General features: G+C 44.6%; 1 protein-coding gene across 1 annotated transcript in view; it reads left to right on the top strand.

The window, feature by feature from the left end:
- The first annotated feature begins 9,254 nt into the window (after positions 1–9,254).
- Positions 9,255–21,078, top strand: part of LOC124775756 (protein phosphatase PHLPP-like protein) — a 241,492-nt gene continuing 229,668 nt past the window's right edge. Inside the window, exons 1-2 of the mRNA XM_047250585.1 lie at positions 9,255–9,281; positions 9,587–9,831. Of these exons, the coding sequence (XP_047106541.1) occupies positions 9,255–9,281; positions 9,587–9,831 (272 nt within the window). The remainder of the gene's footprint in view (positions 9,282–9,586; positions 9,832–21,078) is intronic.

Below are 21,078 nucleotides of genomic sequence, written 5' to 3'. Positions count from 1 at the left end.
TACCCATTCGGAGCGCAGCGTGACCCCATTTTTGCTCTCGCGTACAGGCTGAACCACTATACACCATTCAAAACCGTTCGACAAAATTCGAACGTTATCAGAGCAGAAAAGGGTGCTTATGCTTTCTCAGCGCTCCTACTTTGCGTCCTCCAGCGGTGTGATCACAGGGGGATCCGAGATTTACACGAGCGTGAGTAAAACAACAAAGGGTCCCTCTAAGACCTCCCAGTTCGGAAAATCCGTCGGTGACATCCGTCTATCTTTGTTGAGAGTTTTTAAAATGTATCTATAGAGACAGAGCTCGTGATGAGTGTTCCAGGTTCTTGCTGGCAGGATTCTCTGCTGCTCTTTCACCGCCAGACTGTTGCTCTTGCGCCTGAGAGTAGGCCACCCGGAATCGGAGGGTGTCGAAGAGGTTGCCTGTTTCAACGTTAGGTGCCGCGTTATGAGCTGTAGACTTTCATTCGCAAGTGTCGACACATTGATGTTCGTCGCAGAGCCCTTGAGTGACGTCGCAGGGCGCCAAGCTTTTGCATCGTTATGGAGGAAGGTTGTACGCACCATAAGCCAAATTTCAAACTTACGCGTCGCAATGGGTGCAAATTACGGCACATCGAAAAGGTGACCCTTCAATTGTGTTGCACAGAGTGAATTACGGTTCTATGTTAAATCCAGTACTGTACCCATTAAATTACTGTGTAGACTTTAAAGTTATCTCTCTGCCTGAAATTAACGCTCCACTAACACAATCCCAAAGAAAGCAGGCGTTGACAGATGTGAAAATTACCGAACTGTCAGTTTAATAAGTCACGGCTGCAAAACACTAACGCGAATTCTGTACAGACGAATGGAAAAACTGGTAGAAGCCGACCTTGGGGAAGATCAGTTTCGATTCCGTAGAAATATGGGAACACGTGAGGCAATACTGACCCTACGACTTATCTTAGAAGAGAGATTAAGAAAAGGCAAACCTACCTTTCTAGCTTTTGACAATGTTGACTGGAATAATCTCTTTCAAATTCTGAAGGTGGCAGGGGTAAAATACAGGGAGCGAAAGGCTATTTACAATTTGTACAGAAACCAGATGGCAGTTATAAGAGTCGAGGGGCATGAAAGGGAAGCAGTGGTTGGGAAGGGAGTGAGACAGGGTTGTAGCCTCTCCCCAATGTTATTCAATCTGTATATTGAGCAAGCAGTAAAGGAAACAAAAGAAAAATTCGGAATAGGTATTAAAATCCATGGAGAAGAAATAAAAACTTTAAGGTTCGCCGATGACATTGTAATTCTGTCAGAGACAGCAAAGGACTTGGAAGAGCCGTTAAACGGAATGGACAGTGTCTTGAAGGGAGGATATAAGATGAACATCAACAAAAGCAAAACGAGGGTAATGGAATGTAGTCGAATTAAGTCGGGTGATGCTGAGATGATTAGATTAGGAAATGAGACACTTAAAGTAGTAAAGGAGTTTTGCTATTTGGGGAGCAAAATAACTGATGATGGTCGAAGTAGAGAGAATATAAAATGTAGACTGGCAATGGCAAGGAAAGCATTTCTGAAGAAGAGAAATTTGTTAACATAGAGTATAGATTTAAATGTCAGGAAGTCGTTTCTAAAAGTATTTGTATGGAGTGTAGCCATGTATGGAAGTGAAACATGGACGATAAATAGTTTGGACAAGAAGAGAATAGAAGCCTTTGAAATGTGGTGCTACAGAAGAATGCTGAAGATTAGATGGGTAGATCACATAACTACTGAGGAAGTATTGAATAGGATTGGGGAGAAGAGAAATTTGTGGCACAACTTGATTAGAAGAAGGGATCGGTTGGTAGGACATGTTCTGAGACATCAAGGGATCACCAATTTAGTATTGGAGGCCAGCGCGGAGGGTAAAAATCGTAGAGGGAGACCAGATGAATACACTAAGCAGATTCAGAAGGATGTAGGTTGCAGTAGTTACTGGGAGATGAAGAAGCTTGCATAGGATAGAGTAGCATGGAGAGCTGCATCAAACCAGTCTCAGGACTGAAGACCACAACAACAACAACACAATGTATTTACTTGCAGGATTGAGAATGCGTGGCTCCAAAAACAGATGTGCTTCATAGATCACTGACACTCATTACAGCTTGTCTTGTATGAGCAGAAGCAACAGTCAAGCAATAATTCTAAGATGTTTGTGTACACTAACGGCCTTGCCGCAGTAGTAACAATGGTTCCCGTCAGATCACCGAAGTTAAGAGCAGTCGGGCTTGGCTAGCACTTGGATGGACCACCGTCCAGGTGTACCGAGTGCTGTTGTCAAGGGGGGGGGGGGGGAGGGGGTGCACTCTCACCCCTTTCGAGGCCAACTGAAGAGCCCGACAACGGCCAGGAGAGCGGTGTGCTGACCAAATGCCCCTCCGTATACGTATCCACTGAAGCCTAAGAGCTGAGGATGACGCAGCATCCAGTCGGTATAGTTAAGTCTTCACAGTCTATTTGGACGGCGTGTATGTGTGTGTGTGTGTGTGTGTGTGTGTGTGTGTGTGTGTGTGTGTGTAAACTAACAATATTGCAATACCCAACAATATTTCATTTACTTCCACTGTAATACTGTGGACACTTATCTACTTACCTATTGTATTAACTTTCAGATAGTAAAGCGAACAGCGCCTATATTATAAGATACTTAAAATTATGTGCTTCTGTTATTACTTTAATGTGTTTTAATGAGCAGTGATGTTATCACATTTACTATCACTGAACAAATGCAATACAAAAACATTGTTCTTTCAAATAGTCTCAACAAAGCAGTAATTACTGTACTTGGTACCTGAGCAGTTATTCCTTACTTTAATAACTCTATTTAAAAAATCGTCATGCTGTGTGCTGAAGGCCTTTGGTGTCTCAACCAGTTCGTACAAAATATGTAATCACCTTAAAAAGGCATACTATCTCAATTATTGTGAAGCAGTACTATGATTGCTTCGTTGGTTGTCTGATTTTGGGGAGGAGACCGAACAGAGAGGTCATCAGGCCCCGTGCCGTTTCAAAGGAACCATACCGGCAGTTGCCTGAAGCGATTTAGGGAAATCACGGAAAACCTAAATCCGGATGGTCGGACGCGGGTTTGAACCGTCGTCCTCCGGAATGCGAGTCCAGTATGCTAACCACTGCGCGACATTGCTCGGTAATCGCTTCGTTAATTAATCAAATACAGTGTTAAATAACGTGAAAGGACTGACGCGGTAATTTTTACTCATTAACGAAAACTTAATTTCTTTTTGGTTTATAATCTTCAAAACTAAGAAAAATTTGTAGTCTGTAACGAGTTACAATAACAACGTATACAGTGTTCGATCTTGCCTTTCGTTGGTCGGGTAGACGAATTATGTTCTCAGTTTGTGCAATACTCTTAGATATGGCTGTATATAGTACATGTCACATATTAGTATGCATGTTAACCTCTTGAAGTGCTATTACGCGTATTCATGCCGCACTTGCTGTATGTGATGTAGGCAATTTATTAGGGATCTACAACAGAAAACCTACAGAATATATCCGCTTTAACATTCTTCTTCCCTCATGTTGCGTATTAGCCACACCATTACAAAAGCATACGCCACTATACTTACAACCACCACACCCATATGGTACCAAGGCCGATCAATAATTAAAATAGATTTTTTTCTCTGCGAGTTTACATTTAAAAAATGCAGAATTTGTTATGGGACATCGTGAAATATTCCGCATCAGCCCATATGGTTTCATGAAGTTCCTGTTGATGGCAGCGCTATACGTAGTCTTCGCAATCAGAATGGCTATGGAGATCCAGCAGTGAACAAAAGAACGGTGAGTAATTGGGAGAGGGGTCTGTCATCATTGAAACAAGGTCGAGCAAACCTGTCCGATCTCCGCGTTCTGGCTGGCCGCACACAACTGTGTCTACTGCAATGCTGGAACGTGCAGACACTCTCGTTCGAGCTGATCGACGAATCACAGACACCTTGCTGCACAGTTGGATGTCTCCATTGGTAATTCTGAGGCACCCGCCCACCACGTGGGGTAGTCAAAGGTGTGTGCGCGGTGGGTCCCTTGCCGCCTAACAGAAGATAGTAAAGAGCAACGAGGAAGCATATCTGTGGAACTGCTTGCGCGTTACGAGTCTGATCGCGATAATTTTTTTGTCGAAACATCATCACAGATGATGAAACGTGGGTCTAATCAGTTCGAAGCAGCAACGAAATGGCAATCCATGGAGTGGCGCCACACCACCTCTGCTCCGAAGGAAAAGTTCAAAGCCCCACTCTCAGCCGATAAAGTTATGGCAACGGTCTCTTGGGGCTCTGAACGAGCTATTCTGTTCCCTCATGGCGCAACGATCAACTCTGAAGTGTATTGTGCTACCCTCATGAAATGGAAGAAACGACTTGTGGGTGTTCGTCGTCACAAAAAATGCAAACTAACTTCTCCTTCTCCATGTAACCCAAGATCTCGCACAAGTCTACACACCTGAAAGAAACTCACAAAACATCATTGGACTGTTCTTGCTCATCCACCATACAGCCCTGATCTTGCATCTTCCTATTTCCATCTGTTTGGCGCAATGAAGGATGTACTTCGCGGGTAGCAGTACATGGATGATGGGGACGTTCTTGATCCAGCAAAAGGTTGGCTTCGATGTGACCAATGGAGTGGAACGATTTGGGTATAAAGGCCCTTCCACTAAAGTGGCGTATGGCCGTCGCATTGAACGGATATTACACTCCTGGAAATTGAAATAAGAACACCGTGAATTCATTGTCCCAGGAAGGGGAAACTTTATTGACACATTCCTGGGGTCAGATACATCACATGATCACACTGACAGAACCACAGGCACATAGACACAGGCAACAGAGCATGCACAATGTCGGCACTAGTACAGTGTATATCCACCTTTCGCAGCAATGCACGCTGCTATTCTCCCATGGAGACGATCGTAGAGATGCTGGATGTAGTCCTGTGGAACGGCTTGCCATGCCATTTCCACCTGGCGCCTCAGTTGGACCAGCGTTCGTGCTGGACGTGCAGACCGCGTGAGACGACGCTTCATCCAGTCCCAAACATGCTCAATGGGGGACAGATCCGTAGATCTTGCTGGCCAGGGTAGTTGACTTACACCTTCTAGTGCACGTTGGGTGGCACGGGATACATGCGGACGTGCATTGTCCTGTTGGAACAGCAAGTTCCCTTGCCGGTCTAGGAATGGTAGAACGATGGGTTCGATGACGGTTTGGATGTACCGTGCACTATTCAGTGTCCCCTCGACGATCACCAGTGGTGTACGGCCAGTGTAGGAGATCGCTCCCCACACCATGATGCCGGGTGTTGGCCCTGTGTGCCTCGGTCGTATGCAGTCCTGATTGTGGCGCTCACCTGCACGGCGCCAAACACGCATACGACCATCATTGGCACCAAGGCAGAAGCGACTCTCATCGCTGAAGACGACACGTCTCCATTCGTCCCTCCATTCACGCCTGTCGCGACACCACTGGAGGCGTGCTGCACGATGTTGGGGCGTGAGCGGAAGACGGCCTAACGGTGTGCGGGACCGTAGCCCAGCTTCATGGAGACGGTTGCGAATGGTCCTCGCCGATACCCCAGGAGCAACAGTGTCCCTAATTTGCTGGGAAGTGGCGGTGCGGTCCCCTACGGCACTGCGTAGGATCCTACGGTCTTGGCGTGCATCCGTGCGTCGCTGCGGTCCGGTCCCAGGTCGACGGGCACGTGCACCTTCCGCCGACCACTGGCGACAACATCGATGTACTGTGGAGACCTCACGCCCCACGTGTTGAGCAATTCGGCGGTACGTCCACCCGGCCTCCCGCATGCCCACTATACGCCCTCGCTCAAAGTCCGTCAACTGCACATACGGTTCACGTCCACGCTGTCGCGGCATGCTACCAGTGTTAAAGACTGCGATGGAGCTCTGTATACCACGGCAAACTGGCTGACATTGACGGCGGCGGTGCACAAATGCTGCGCAGCTAGCGCCATTCGACGGCCAACACCGCGGTTCCTGGTGTGTCCGCTGTGCCGTGCGTGTGATCATTGCTTGTACAGCCCTCTCGCAGTGTCCGGAGCAAGTATGGTGGGTCTGACACACCGGTGTCAATGTGTTCTTTTTTCCATTTCCAGGAGTGTATATTGAAAAACAGGATTTTTTAGCCAAAAGAGTGGAGAATAATAATGGTGTATTGGAACCTGAATGAAAGTAATCTGCTTTCAGGAAAAAATGTGTTGCATTACTTACTAAACACCCTTCGTAGTTATCACAAATTGACTTTATACAGAGAATGATCATCTTAGCGCACTGCTCAGCTTTTTAATGAGTATACGACTAAGTTCTCGTCAAATTTAATTCGGTCAGACTATTGTATACTCTAAGTTCTGACCTCGCAGAGTGACCACACTCTATACATCTTCCTCCATTAACTGCCTACTTCAGACTGTGTCTCTGTCTCTCCGAAGGTTCTCGCCCGTGCTGTAACTAACCCTGCACGTCATTTGAACTTTCCCGATCAAAGATAGATAACTATAGATTTGTCATTGTGTTAGTGGATAATTAATGTGGATCCTTTACATCCTGACTCACATTTCATCGGCAACGGATATAATTCAATGAAAACCTCGCCAAGTCCTTCCCATTCACTTAAATATCCACCGTGTAACTTGCTTTTTGGCTCCACAAGATAATTTGAGGACACTGGTCATTTAGTGTGCGCACAATCGCTGTCGTCAACGTCCTCCAACCAGAAACTTACAACCGTAGCGCACTCCACATGCAAGCCCAGGAGATGCCCTTGCCAGCTCTCTCATCTTTCTGTACTGGAACGAATACTTGGTGAATCACTAAGATTCTCAACACAGAAATGAGTATCATTCTCGAATCAGCACCCTCAGCGAATCCGCAATTCTAATACCAGGGAGACCTACCTATCGACTACCATCGATTTCGCAAGTCCCACACGCCGCCTTCGGGCAATCAGACTCACAAGGGAAATTCCCTATCGCCCCTCCCCCCCTCAGATTTAGTGCTAAGCTGGGCCAGTGGATATCCCGTCAAAAACTGAACACGGATCAAACATGAAAACAGGAAGAAGGTGTACTGAAATGTGAAAAAAGAAGCAAAAAAGAAACTGTACGGTCCAGGCTCAAGTTGTGCTACATTGAGCGAAGACCAAGAACAGCGGCGTTGTGGTTATATGGTCACGGTGTTGGACTGTGCAGGGGGGAGGCCTGTGTTCAAACCTCACTCATGCTTCATATTTTCCTTTTTTTAGAAGTTTATAAACTTTCCATCCGGTCACTGACGTGTCTGCTCTCCTTCTGTAGTCCTGGCAGTTGTCATATTATACGTTTGTTGTAGAATGTGAGTCATGTAGTAAGAATATATTACCGTCGAATATAAACGCGATGAATAGTGAGAGCAGACGAGATTCCGCATAGACCTCACACAGAAATGAACAACAAATAAACGGATGTGAGCTATGTTACTATAGAGGAATTCAAGAGTCAAAACTTCCAAAACGGAATGCAAAAATCATAACATTTGGTAATTGTGTAGAACAAGTAGGAGGTGCGTACATCTGGAGATCCCTTCATTACACCTCGCTGGAGCAAACGGACATTAGACCACGACACAGACATAAATTTGAATGCAGTTAGTAGACATGTCAGTGTCCAGATGAAGAGTTTACAATTTCGTGAAAAAAATGTATTGGTCACGAGAGAAATTTGAACACGGATCTTCCCTTCGCACTCCAACACCGTGGTCATATAACCAAGACAGCATGGTTGCTGCTAACTGCTCAGTCAAGCGCAACTTGAACTTGGACCTCTTTTTCTACTCTCATTCTTTTTTTCACAGTTCAGTACACCTTCTTCCTGCTTTCATCTTTGATCCGTCTTCAGTTTTTGATGGGCTATCCACCGGGTCATCTTATTACTAAATCTGATGGGGTGAGAAAGGGTGTTTCCTTTGTCAATAGCCGCAAGCAGGCCAGCATTTCCCTCTCGCGCTAATCACTCCACTGCACCGTACTGCCTGATGCCAGGGATTTTGAAATATTGTTTCCCAGCCGGTGCTTGAACAGACCTGCCGTCCGCGGAAAATCACTCGCCCTTGAGCCATCCACTCAGGTGTCCTCCACAACCCATTTAGAAGGACTAGGGTAAGACTGGCCCATCAGCTCCAGGCTGAAGTAGCTTCCTCCACCCGGATACCTACTCTGGCTGCAGGTAGATCATACAGACGACGTCAGGAAAATCGTATTTGAAAGCGGTAGGAAGCTGGTATTGAGTGCTAAGGTACCATAATAAGTTTATTTAATCAACCAGAAAATTTCACAGGTGTAAAATAGAGATGATGGGAACAGCTCGTACCTCTGGCTTTCATTAATATGACTTTACCAAATGATACTGGTGGCAGAATTTACTAAAAAAAACTCAACACATCAGTATAACGACATAAACATTAAGTAGCACTCCTAACATTGTTTGCCATTATTCTAAAGGTAGCAAGCATTGGCACCACAGAGTTGAGCAACCCTTGCCCACAGTGATTGCCTATAGTGATGTAGTAGACTTGCTGATGGGATAATTTGATAAAAAGATCAGAGAGCAAGACATCAACTGCCAACTAACTTTACAATTGCTATTACAACTTAAAAAGACAATCGTGTGCAGAATTCAATAAAATTATCAATGAATTAAACAACAATTGGCCCACCGAATTTACTCTTACACATATTGAAATCAGCTGGTGGCGAAATTTAATAAAATTATCCAGAGAACGAAATAGCATTTGTCCACCAAATTTATTGTTAGCCTTATTCGAATCAGTTGGTGGGAGAAATCAATAAAAAGATCCAATTAATTAAACAATAATTGCCCAATAAGTTTCGAGTTGTAGTTTACACAAACAACAGGTGCCAGAATTTCAAGACCCTCGTTTCTGTAACACGCGAGACACAGATGGACAATCAATATTTTTTACAAGCTATACGTCACAGAACAGACCACCTTGAGATCAAGGGACCGCTACCCACACAAGGCATAATATATGCCTTTTGTTTACTATTCGGACACTTTGTGGTTAGTAGCAGGTTTTTCTTTATTATCATTTCATTTCCCTCGCCCCATATGGGCAAAGGGGGGGGGGGGCTGCCAGTGGGAACAAATCGCAGCTCTTCAGCCATATGAGACTAAAAAGTTTAAAACATACTATAAAAATGGACAGGGCAGTTGACAAAATTTATGTTTGACAAAAAAAGACATACTTTCAGTCGCATAATTTAAAATACAAAAGGCGTTTCGCGGATGGATTAAAAGACTGATACAGATGCAAAATAAAAGACAGAGGGACAGTTGCATAAGTTAAAAAAGTACGGCAACATTTGGTAATTTGTTTGGTAAATACACGCATTATACAGATACACGCATGTTTTCGATACGTTGTGGACACCTTGCAGACAGAGGGTACGGGGTGTTTTCGTGGGTGCGGCAGGCGACGGAGGAGGCGGCGCAGCCGTCGCGGCTGGACGTGAGCGGCGGCGCGCTGGAGTCGCTGCCGGCGGCGCTACTGTGCGGCGCGTCGCTGCTGGAGCTGGACGCGTCGCGCAACCGGCTGCGCGACCTGGAGGCGCTGTCCGCCGCCCCCTGCTGCCGCGGGCTGCGCGCCCTCTCGCTCGCGCACAACGCGCTGGCCGCGCTGCCGCCGCCGCTGCTGCGCCTCGACCGGCTCGCGCTGCTCGACCTCTCCTCCAACTGCCTGCGGGACCTGCCCGACGGCCTGCGAGACCTCCAGCAGTGAGTACCTTCTCTCTACCACTCACACTCGCGCAATTTGGGTGTGTAGATCCTGAGAAATCAGTACCCAGAACAACCACCTCTGGCCGTAATAACGGCCTTCATACGCCTGGGCATTGAGTCAAACAGAGCTTGGATGGCGTGTACAGGTACAGCTGCCCATGCAGCTTCAACAAGATACCACAGTTCATCAAGAGTAGTGACTGCCGTATTGTGGCGAGCCAGTTGCTCGGCCACCATTGACCAGACGTTTTCAGTTGGTGAGAGATCTGGAGAATGTGCTGGCCAGGGCAGCAGTCGAAAGGCCCGTACAGGACCTGCAACATGGGGTCGTGCATTATCCTGCCGAAATGTAGGGTTTCGCAGGGATCGAATGAAGGGTAGAGCCACGAGTCGTAACACATCTGAAATGTAACGTCCACTGTTCAAAGTGTCGTCAGCGCGAACAAGAGGTGACCGAGACGTGTAACCAATGGCACCCCATACCATCACGCCGGGTGATACGCCAGTATGGCGATGACGAATACACGCTTCCAATGTGCGTTCACCGCGATGTCGACAAACACGGATGCGACCATCATGATGCTGTAAACAGAACCTGGATTCATCCGGAAAAATTACGTTTTGCCATTCGTGCACCCAGGTTCGTCGTTGAGTACACCATTGCAGGTGCTCCTGTTTGTGATGCAGCGTCAAGGTTAACCGCAGCCGTGGTCTCCGAGCTAATAGTCCATGCTGCTGCAAGCGTCCTCGAACTGTTCGTGCAGATGGTTGTTATCTTGCAAACGTCCCCATCTGTTGACTCAGGGATCGAGCCGTGGCTGAACGATCGGTTACAGCCATGCGGATAAGATGCCTGTCATCTCGACTGCTAGTGATACGAGACCGTTGGGATCCAGCACGGCGTTCCGTATTACCCTCCTGAACCCACCGATTCCATATTCTGCTAACAGTCATTCGATCTCGACCAACGCGAGCAGCAATGTCGCGATACGATAAACTGCAATCGCAATAGGCTACAATCCGACCTTTATCAAAGTCGAAAACGTGATGGTACGCATTTCTCCTCCTTACACGAGGCATCACAATAATGTTTCACCAGGCAACGCCGGTCAACTGCTGTTTGTGTATGAGAAATAGGTTGGAAACTTTCCTCATGTCAGCACGTTGTAGGTGTCGCCACCGGTGCCAGCCTTGTGTCAATGCTCTGAAAAGCTAATCATCTGCATATCACAGCATCTTCTTCCTGTCGGTTAAATTTCGCGTCTGTAGCACGTCATCTTCGTGGTGTAGGAATTTTAATGGCCAGTAGTGTATCTGGCGAACAAATCACGCCATCTCCCATATAGGGCTACGACCTACAGAAAATAAAGAACCTCCTGGCATCTTTTGGAACATTGTTCCTGGGAAACAGTTGTCCAAAATTAGACTAAAACTTTTTAAATAAAAACAGTCTGGGATATCATGTAAATTGTTAATAAATTTTAAGTTAATGTTCTCTAAAATTTTAAATTTTAACAGTTTACATGCTATCATAGGCAGTTTTTAAAATGGTTAAAATAAACGTTGCATATTGCCCAAACTTTCACGCTGAACGTTGTGACCCAGAAATTCAGTACGTTCTGATATCTATACACTGATTTGTTCGTAATGTAATTCTAGCGGAAACAATCCATGTTTCTACGTGAGGGGACAGTATGCGCAATCTATAGCGACCACGTCGTCTGTAAACATTGCAATACTCGTGCTGTGTCTCGTTACGAGAGTTGTATTGCTTAAGAATGGTTCGGACAACAAAGTACGATCACAACCTCCTTAACAGTCACTCTGTAAGGAGCAGGGAACGAGACAGGTGGCTGGCACAGCGAAAACCACAGTGGTCAAGGTGACGTCTCTAGAATCTGAAATAAGTTTCTAGCGATGGGATGAGTTGACGATCGCCACAGAAGTTGCGGAGGCAGAAAAACAACAGGTGTGCAGGACCGATATCTGAGTATAACAGCGAGCAGAAACCCTCAACGTAGTACTACACATGTACGGCGGCAGTTCCAAGCAGCTACAGGAGTGCACGTGTCGCCGTAAATGATGCGAAACAGGCTCTATGAGGAGGGATTACGTGACAGACCACCTATCAAGTTTCGTTCTCTAATTCGGGTTGGGAGACGGAATAGTGTCACGAGGGCACCAAACCACTCTCGATGGGGCACAACGCTCTTTTCTGATGAGGCCCGTATCAGTCTCCTCCCCGATATATTCCTGTGTGGAAGAACGAGAATAACATTTGCACCGTAACTGTATCGTAGACCGCCACCTTTATCGTGACGGACCAGTAAGGTTTTGGAGCGGAATCATGTATGGATGCAGGACACCCCTTGTGCCAATACATAGGAGGATGATTGACGTGAAGTGTCGGTACGGTATCCTTGGACGCATTGCGTTTCCATTTGTTGAACATTTTGGAGAGGGATTCACGCTGAAGGAAGACAATGCACGCCTCCATCGCTCAATATTGTAAACACCTTCCTAATGGAGCAGAGAATCCATCAGATGAAATGTCCTCCATATTCTCCTGACCTCAGTTGCAGTCAGGAACCATGGGCCATGTTAGAACGGGCGGTTTGTAATGAGATGTTTTTGGCATCATAGAGGCCTCTGTGGAATAGTGGCACAATATCCCACAGGCTTATTTGCGCAGATTGATAAGAAATATATCTAATCGCTTTCAAAAATGTCTCCAATTACTAGAAGCGTCAGTTAGTTCACACACAATATGTTATGTAAGATAATACTGAGAAGAAACTGTAGTGTTTGCAGTGGAATCTTTCCTAAGGTTTTGTTTTTGTTCTTTTGTTTATGTTTATCAATTGAGCAGGTATTTGACTTCTTTATTTATGTTTTCTTAGGATGGTACCTGACACAACAAAATCAGTTCCTTTTACCATTACGTCCGGTATTCACAATAAAGCTTTATGCAACATTTATTTTGACCACTGTAGTAAAAAACTTTAAACTCCCTAACAGCTTAGTGTGCGACAGTGATTCGGATTCCCCGCCCAGTCTGGGGACTGATACGGAGGAAAGGCCAGGGATACTCGCACTTCATACCATGACGACAGCTCGCCCCCGGAGAGGGCGCCGTCGCAGGAACAACGGTGCCACGTGGGACGGTCTACTCACGCGAGAGTGCTAGCAAATAACGCGGCCTGGCACGTGTCCCCCAGTCTCCCTGTTTCATTAAACCCTTCGATAGGCGCCATTGATTAGTAGAGCGATTGGCCTTGCCTCTGTTTTCGTTATATGATACACATTACTCCTTGAACTGTTTCTGCACGCTTCTGACTTCAGCTAAGCTGTAGATTTTGCTTCTGACTAGCCGTTCACTTCATGATCTCCGCAATAATCGAAGACAGGGGCCGCCTGCTTGTTCCACTGTTCTCTGCGTCACCACCGGCGCGAGTGACGATAAACTGTCGTAGCTAAGCAGAGTAGAATGCTAAAGATACCAGTCGGTTCATTTCTCTAATACCACTTGATCAAAACAACCCGAAAACCTGTTAATGGACGTCAATATGCGGTGTGTCGACCGTTCATCTTTTATTAACTCTGCTGGGAACACTTTCATTTAGCTATCTAAATGTCTGTGGAGGTATGGCAGAACATTCTTCCTCAGGAACCGGAACCAGAGAGGCTACCGATGTTCGACGCTGGGGTGCCCCATTGTCTTCAGGTGAGGTGAGGACTCAGGAAAGGCCAGTAGATTTCAGAAACGATATTGTTCACAAATCATTGCTTCACAGATGCTGCTTTACGATAGCGTGTGTTTTCATACTAAAACAAATAATCGTGGTCTTTGAATTATTCCCCTATTGTGTGAAGTGTTCCGTGCCGTATTCTTAATAACAACAAGGGAACCACACCACAACCATGAAAAACACCGCCATACTGTAACACCACCTCCACCATGCTTCACTGTTGACACAATAGACGATGGAAGGTAACACACTCCAGGAAATCATCAAATCCGAACACTTCCATCGCATTGCCACAGCATACGGCGTGATTCATTTATTCCAAATCACTCATTTCCATTCCTCCAGCGTCCACTTGGGTCGCATTTTACACGATTCCAAACGTCGCTCAGCGTTGACTACAGAAATGCGTAGCCTATGAATAGCTGCACGATCCACTTTTTTTTATTCCCTGCGCACGGTCATTGTACTATGTCGAGTGGTGGTAGCAATTTGGAACTTCGCCCTTCCGCAGATTTCAAGCGATTTTTTACAACATTTTGCAACTACGCTCCGCAGTGATCGACGGCCCCTTCCCTTCAGAACAGGAAGTCCGTCTGGTCTTCATTTAGCTGTGTTTGTTACTTCCCGTTTCCACTTTAGAATCATATCACAAACAGAAGTTAAAATCTTCCCGGTTGTTAGGCGGCGTCATTCTTCCAAACGATGGACTTTTCGACCCCTCTGCTGGGATCTTCATCAGGGTCTTGTAGTATCACTGCTGACTGTTGTTCAATCAACAGTGGACACCACACTATTATGAAGAATATTCCAATACAGGCGTCGAAACTTCGGTAGTTTAGAAGAAACGTGATGCAGCGTAACAGTACACAAGGTTTTAACTTCAGTGACAATGGTCACGAAAGCATGAAGACTTACGTATCACCAACACCCACTTAGCAAGTGTTAAAAGGGTTGAAATGCTCCCGATGGATTTGTTACACAGAAGACATCCAGTGACTAGCAATCACTTGAAGTCTCTGAGCTGTCCTAACACACACATTCTTCTGCCACTGCTTCTCCGCTGATAACACAGTACTCTCCATCTGCCTTCACTTTGGCTGGTCCGCCTCTCATGACACCTAGCACTCAGTTCCGCATTACATAGGGGTATCCAGATACTTCTGATCAGATAGCGTACATGCTAACCTAAAAGTGAGTCCTCCTGCCCAGGAAAACGCCATATTAGACGTGAAATAGCTCAACATTTGTTGGTAAAGAACGCTACCAGTCGCAAGTTCTTTGAAAAAGCTTTAGTTAATGACGATGCCGCTTTTGGACTACCATTCCCATCTTGAAATGGCTAACTTTTCCATTTATGGGATATTTTCTTATTTTTCTCCATTTTAAATCTTGTGCGGATAGAAAACATATAATTTGTGCCGGCATTAATAAGATATAAACTGAAACAGTCACAAACGCTTACATATGTTCAGCGGAGAGCATTATTTCTTTTTCTTAACTTAAGCTTTTTCAGGACTGTGGACAAAATGCTGCAGTGCAAACAGTAAACATATTCTATACAAATCATTGTGGCACACGAAAACTTCATAATATTCCTCATGTAAGTTACAGCCACGTGCTTTGCATTACATATTTTCGATGGCAATGAAAAGACCATTCGTTTCCCAAAAAGCAAAGGTATTAATTACCTTATGTTTAAAGAAAATGTGTAAGTGGTGCAACGCACTAATAACAGGAAAATGATTCTTCTTAGTTGCTTTAAGAAGTGTTTATCTAGTAACAGAATTTGGCATACCGTGATAGAGACGTCATACCGCAGAGTATTAAATTCAAGAGATCACGAGAAATATCTTAAGTAGGCTTCAGCGACTACTCAAGAGTATCGCTTGACTATAGAAGAGGACCTGGTGTCTATCTCGAAAGGCTACTTCATACAGGTCAAAGCAATCAATCACGTGGCGGCGACCACTTCCGATGGAGTCAAACACCGTTCTGAAGCAGCGGAGCGAGACGGCAGTGGCCAAGGGCTGCTCTCTCCTTTTAATTGTTTTTTCGTTTGCCCTGAGGGACACGCTGGCAGCGAATAAAATCGCTCTTCTGCCAAAGGTTTTTCCATGTTTAACAAACGTTTTTACTGTGTGAACCAGATGAAAACAAAATCTGTTTTTAAAAATACTCATCGTGATATAATTTTATGATGTTTTGAAAAAATAGATGACTTTACACAATAGTTAGAATGTAGGCCTAATCAGTAATGATGTTCCATGCTGCTAGGATGTAATGTTTATGCTGATGGTCCGTGAAAATCGAAACGTTCATGATGTAGATGAAATGTTGTGAAGTACAGTAGAAGCTTGTTGAGCAGGGGAAAGAACGGAGGACCAGAACACGGAAAGATGGGGTGGGGTGGGGCGTTGTCCACTTGGACTGGAAGGAAGGATCTATCTCCGCCATCTGTGACGAAACTGCAGAATTCACGCTAAGACTATTAGGTAAATGAAGCAAACCTCCAGGCTATCGTCAAACTTTCATTGCCACAAATATTGCTATCTTCGATATCTCAATACGACTAGTTTTACCAAGGGACGTGTAGCATCAGCGCCAATGAAGAGGTGGGGTCAGTGAACAAGGGATATACAGAGTGGTTATAAATAAATTTTCGCTACTTGAGAGGAGCCCATGAAAAACGAGTGATCGTGGGACAATGAAACATTGTGAAAAGATTTCGAATGACATACGGAAGAGAAATAATGAATGAACTATTGAAAGAAACACATTTTAATTTGCACATGAGAGGGTAACATTTCCTATCTGCGTACGATGTTTACGTTGCAGGTTACAAACGTTGCTCCGTGTGGCGACCATCTGCATCCACGCCAGCCTGTAACCGTGCTAGAGATTGCCCAACTGCTAGCCGAAACAACGATGGACCACGGAACGCCCAGGTGTCGTGGCACGGTTAGGGCATTGCTTGAATATCGCACATTTGGTACAGCGTTCTCAGCCATAGCAGCAGTAACTTTTTCAACAATTTGTGGAGTAATTGGCTGTCGGCCTCTCCCAGAAGCAATTCCCAAATCGCCAGTTAATACGAACTTCCGAGTCATGTTCTTCAACCCCGGTGCGCAAAGAGGACCTCCCCGTGTGTTTCTTTAATGTATCGGTAGTCGAGAAGAGCAGCATCACTATTGCTGTTGTTGTGATTAAACAGCTTTATGAGTAAAGCACTGCTCACCTTGTCAAGACGCAAATTGAGTGTCTGCAACTGTAATGCACACATGTCTCTGTTTCAACTCTGTGTCGCCAGACCAGTACCTGCGCCTAACGGCTGGTTATGACAAACACTACTAACGACACAAATCCTGCAGCGCACAATCTGATCGTCATTCCTGCTGAGCTGGGAACAGAATTTTTTTTTTTTTTCGACCACACTGGCTCCAGTAGCGAATGTTTAATTGTAACCTAGCCCTGCAATGATGAGCCAAAACTTTTGACCACCACGAGATTGGTGGCGTTGAAGGGCACGTGATACGGCAAGGAAAGTACGTATATAGGCGGAACAGAGACATATGGGAAATCATTCTAGCGTCTACATCGACGGCAAATGCAGAAATCAACTGGCATGAGCGACTTTAACAAAGAGTAGTCTTATGGTCCCGCGCCTGATAACGAACATCTCTTAAACGGCAAAGCTGGTCGGCTGCAGCGTGCTACTGTCGTGAGCATCTATGGAAAGTGGATGAAGGACGGTGAAACCAGAAGTAGGCGAAAAGGAGTTGGACGTTCACGCCTCATCACGGAATGTCAGGACAGAGGCTTACGCGCTCTGTAAGGCCGGTATTACACTATCAAATTTCTTTGTCAAAGATTTGATCAAAGATGTGATCCAATATTCCGTCCAATATATTTGACAAAGATCTTTGACGTAGCGCTAGAAGGGGTATTACACTGTCATCAAATTTTTCGTCAAAGTTCAAGATGGCTGACAACAACTTGTTATTAACCGCAGCAGTTCTACGTACTCCAATTGCATTGTGTGCACATGAAGTCCTGGGATTACAACTTGATAATAAATTCAGTTGGGAGGAGCACACCACAGAACTGCAGAAAGGCCTTAACAAATCTGTATTTGCAATTCGAGTGTTAGCAGACATAAGCAACATAAAAATGAAAAACGAAAGTTTTCAAGGTCCAAAAGCGTGTAATACGTATTATTTGTGGAGTAAATTCACGGACCTCCTACAGAAACCTCTTCAAAGAACTGGGTATACTAACTACTGCCTCTCAGTATATTTACTTCTTAATGAAATTTGTCGTAAATAATATATCTCTTTTTCCAACAAACAAATCAGTTCATACATACAATACCAGGAACAAAAATGATCTGCACAAGGACTTAAAAGCACTTACTTTAGTTCAAAAAGGGGTCCACTACTCAGGAACACTCATCTTCAATAATTTGCCAGGAAACATAAAAAATTTAGTTAGAAATAAAGATCAGTTTAAAAGGAGCGTGAAAGACTTACTACTGGCCAACTCCTTCTACTCCATTGGCGAAATTTTTATTAGAAACAAATGATGTATTGTATTTATTCATACTATTAGTATTGTTATTTCGGCTTTAAAAAAATCGACATGTTCCACATCCAAGAGGATCTCCTCAGCACGGATCTATGGAACGAAAAACTAATCTAATCTGGGTGAAGCCGTGGGTTTTACGACGACACGATAAAAGCATTCAACAAAACTTGTTACGTCAGCTTACAGTGGAAGACGTCAAGTCGTACATCAATTACTTAAGAATGGATGAGCATACATTTCTGTATGTGCTCAATGAAGTGTATCCTCATATCACAAAGCACAATATTCACTTAAGAACTGCTACATCTTCAGAAGACAGGCTCACTATAATACTCCGATTCCTTGCTACAGGAGAGGGTTATGTTAGGTTAGGTTAGGTTAGGTTAGGTCAGGTTAGGTCTCCAATCTTCTTAATCTATTTTTGTATTCAGGGTGCCTCACGTTGTAAAGCGCCTCATCAGCTTCAGACATCTCTATTAATTTTGTAGTTGTCGGCACACATCAATTGTATTTAACGGCAATGGTTATAAAAACACTACAGACGACAGAACGCTGCAGCGATGCTAGCGCTCCATGTGGTAACATGTCACATTGCAGTGAACAGAAGACAAGCGGTTTCATTGATCACATATACAGCGAGGCCCTAGATTTGATCAAATATTGGACGACATTTGACAAAGTCCCTATTACACTATCAAATATCTTTGACAAAGATATTGGACAAAGAAATTTGATAGTGTAATACCGGCCTAAAGCAGAACATGCAGCAATCTGTGGTAGGTCTGACAACAGAGAACAATGCTGGAGTAGGCACAAATGTTCCGGAGCCCACCGTTCAGAGCCCATTGTTGAACATGGGGCTCCAAAACAGACGACCCCTAGTAGTTTCCGTGCTCACTCAACGACACGGTCAATTATGACTGCACTGGAGACGGGTCATCGAGATTTGACCAACGGAAACATGTCGCCAGGTCGGAAGAATCAGATTCTTTTTGGACAGGGCGATGGTCGTGTCCGGATACGTCGTCACCGAGACGAACGGCTGCTCGAAACGTGTACCGCACCCAGACGCAGGGCTGTGGGGGCAATTTTATGCTATGGGAAGATTCGCTTGGGCTTTCAGGGGCCTGTGGGAGTAATCAAAGGCACGATGGCAGCTGTGGGCGTTAGTGAATGACCTGCATCACTTCATGCTCGATGTCTTCCCGTAAGGTGACGGCGTCTTCCAGCAGGAGATGTGTCCACGCCACAAGCCCAGAATCGTGCTGCAGTGCGTGGTTATTGTTATCTTACTACTTACACACTACTTGCACACTCTGGAGGATGTAGTGGGCTTTAAGCCAGAAACATTTTTAACTTCGTAGGGCAGGTCAGAAAGCTTAAACTTTCTGTGCATATTCTTCTACGAGGGTTAGTCAAAGTTTTAATCATCACCTTGAAAAAGTAAAGTAGCTAATATTTTGTTTATTTGCAGGTAAATGTCTGCACTCCTAGTACACACTGAAAACCGTGCGTCACATTACCGTGTCACATGGCTAGAAAAAGCAAAATAGTTTTATCAATGGTCTACGCCGTTTTGTTTTGCCAAAATTTCTATAGAAACTACGGTTCAGGGTTTTCAGTTCCACAAGATTACAATATCTATCAAGTTTTTCTGTGTTCGTTAAATCACCCGTTGTAAAAACTACGATGGTTTCGTGATAAACTTAGCAGCAGTTCCTCCACTATTCTCTGTCCAGTTGATTTCACTAAATCATGCATGCTATTGATGTAATCTAAGACCTAAAGAACAACAACAATATTTTGACAAAAGAATGAGTACGATGAAAGGATTCGTAATTGCAGGTTTAGGAGCTACAGTAGGATATTGCCAGACAGAACTTAAATCAACGCAGGCTCAGATACGTATCCAGTCACAAATACAAGCACGCAGAATAAAGAGTTTGAATCTTACCTGCTAGTTGGCGTGTTCTTCACGATAAACACCTGTGTTTGAAGTTATATTTTGTCCATGATTATATGAGTCCACTCAACTTAGTCTTCCAATGAACATGATAACTCTGTGATTGAAATTTATATGCAGTAATAAAAAAAGGTTTCAAATTTACATGACCAATTCTGGAATTTCTCTCGCTTGTAAGATTTTATTTATTTATTTTTTACTCATAAAATATTTTCTGGATTGTAGGCCGCTAGCATTTCCAAGCATCAATAGAGATTGATACGTAGATGACAGTGTATATTTGGTGTCACGCTGCAACAAACGACAGAATCAAAGAGCAGGCAACGCCTATATAAACAGGCTGAAATATCCGTAAACAAATGGAAGACACGACTCAAAACACACAAAAAGCCCGTTGTTTAGACACCAACACGACATTAATTTGCAAGCACAGAAACCACACAAACTAAATGTTCATTTCTGGAGAAAAAAGAAATGACCCCACAACAAACGTAAAGTACCATGCAATTCATTCAGACGACATGTTAAATTTGCGAAAAAATGTAACAGAAAAATAAGACCGGCAGAGAACAGACTTAACCTAGTACGGCTAGTGAAACACAGAAAGCGTGTCGTATACAAATAAAATTTTCGTTCGTCCCGTACTTGAATATGGAACTGGGGCATGGATAACGTCATCCAACCAAATCAAGAAGAACAAGTATACCGGCATGGCGATCCTACGAATACCTACAGACATAGCACATGATTTTCCTACTGCCTCATTACACAAAACACTCAATACAAAAAAAATTACAAGATAGACTCAAGGGCTCAACATTAAAATACCCTGCATCCGCGAAATTTCTTCTTCAGAACCGAGGTAGGATCTTCAACTACCGACACATGACCAAGTAAAAAATCTGTGGTACGGTCTTATGGGACCAAACTACTGAGGACATCGTACCCTAA

This window comes from Schistocerca piceifrons, chromosome 2 (genome assembly GCF_021461385.2).
Source record: "Schistocerca piceifrons isolate TAMUIC-IGC-003096 chromosome 2, iqSchPice1.1, whole genome shotgun sequence".
Lineage (NCBI taxonomy): Eukaryota > Metazoa > Arthropoda > Insecta > Orthoptera > Acrididae > Schistocerca > Schistocerca piceifrons.
This window is presented reverse-complemented; position numbering and strand designations above follow the sequence as displayed.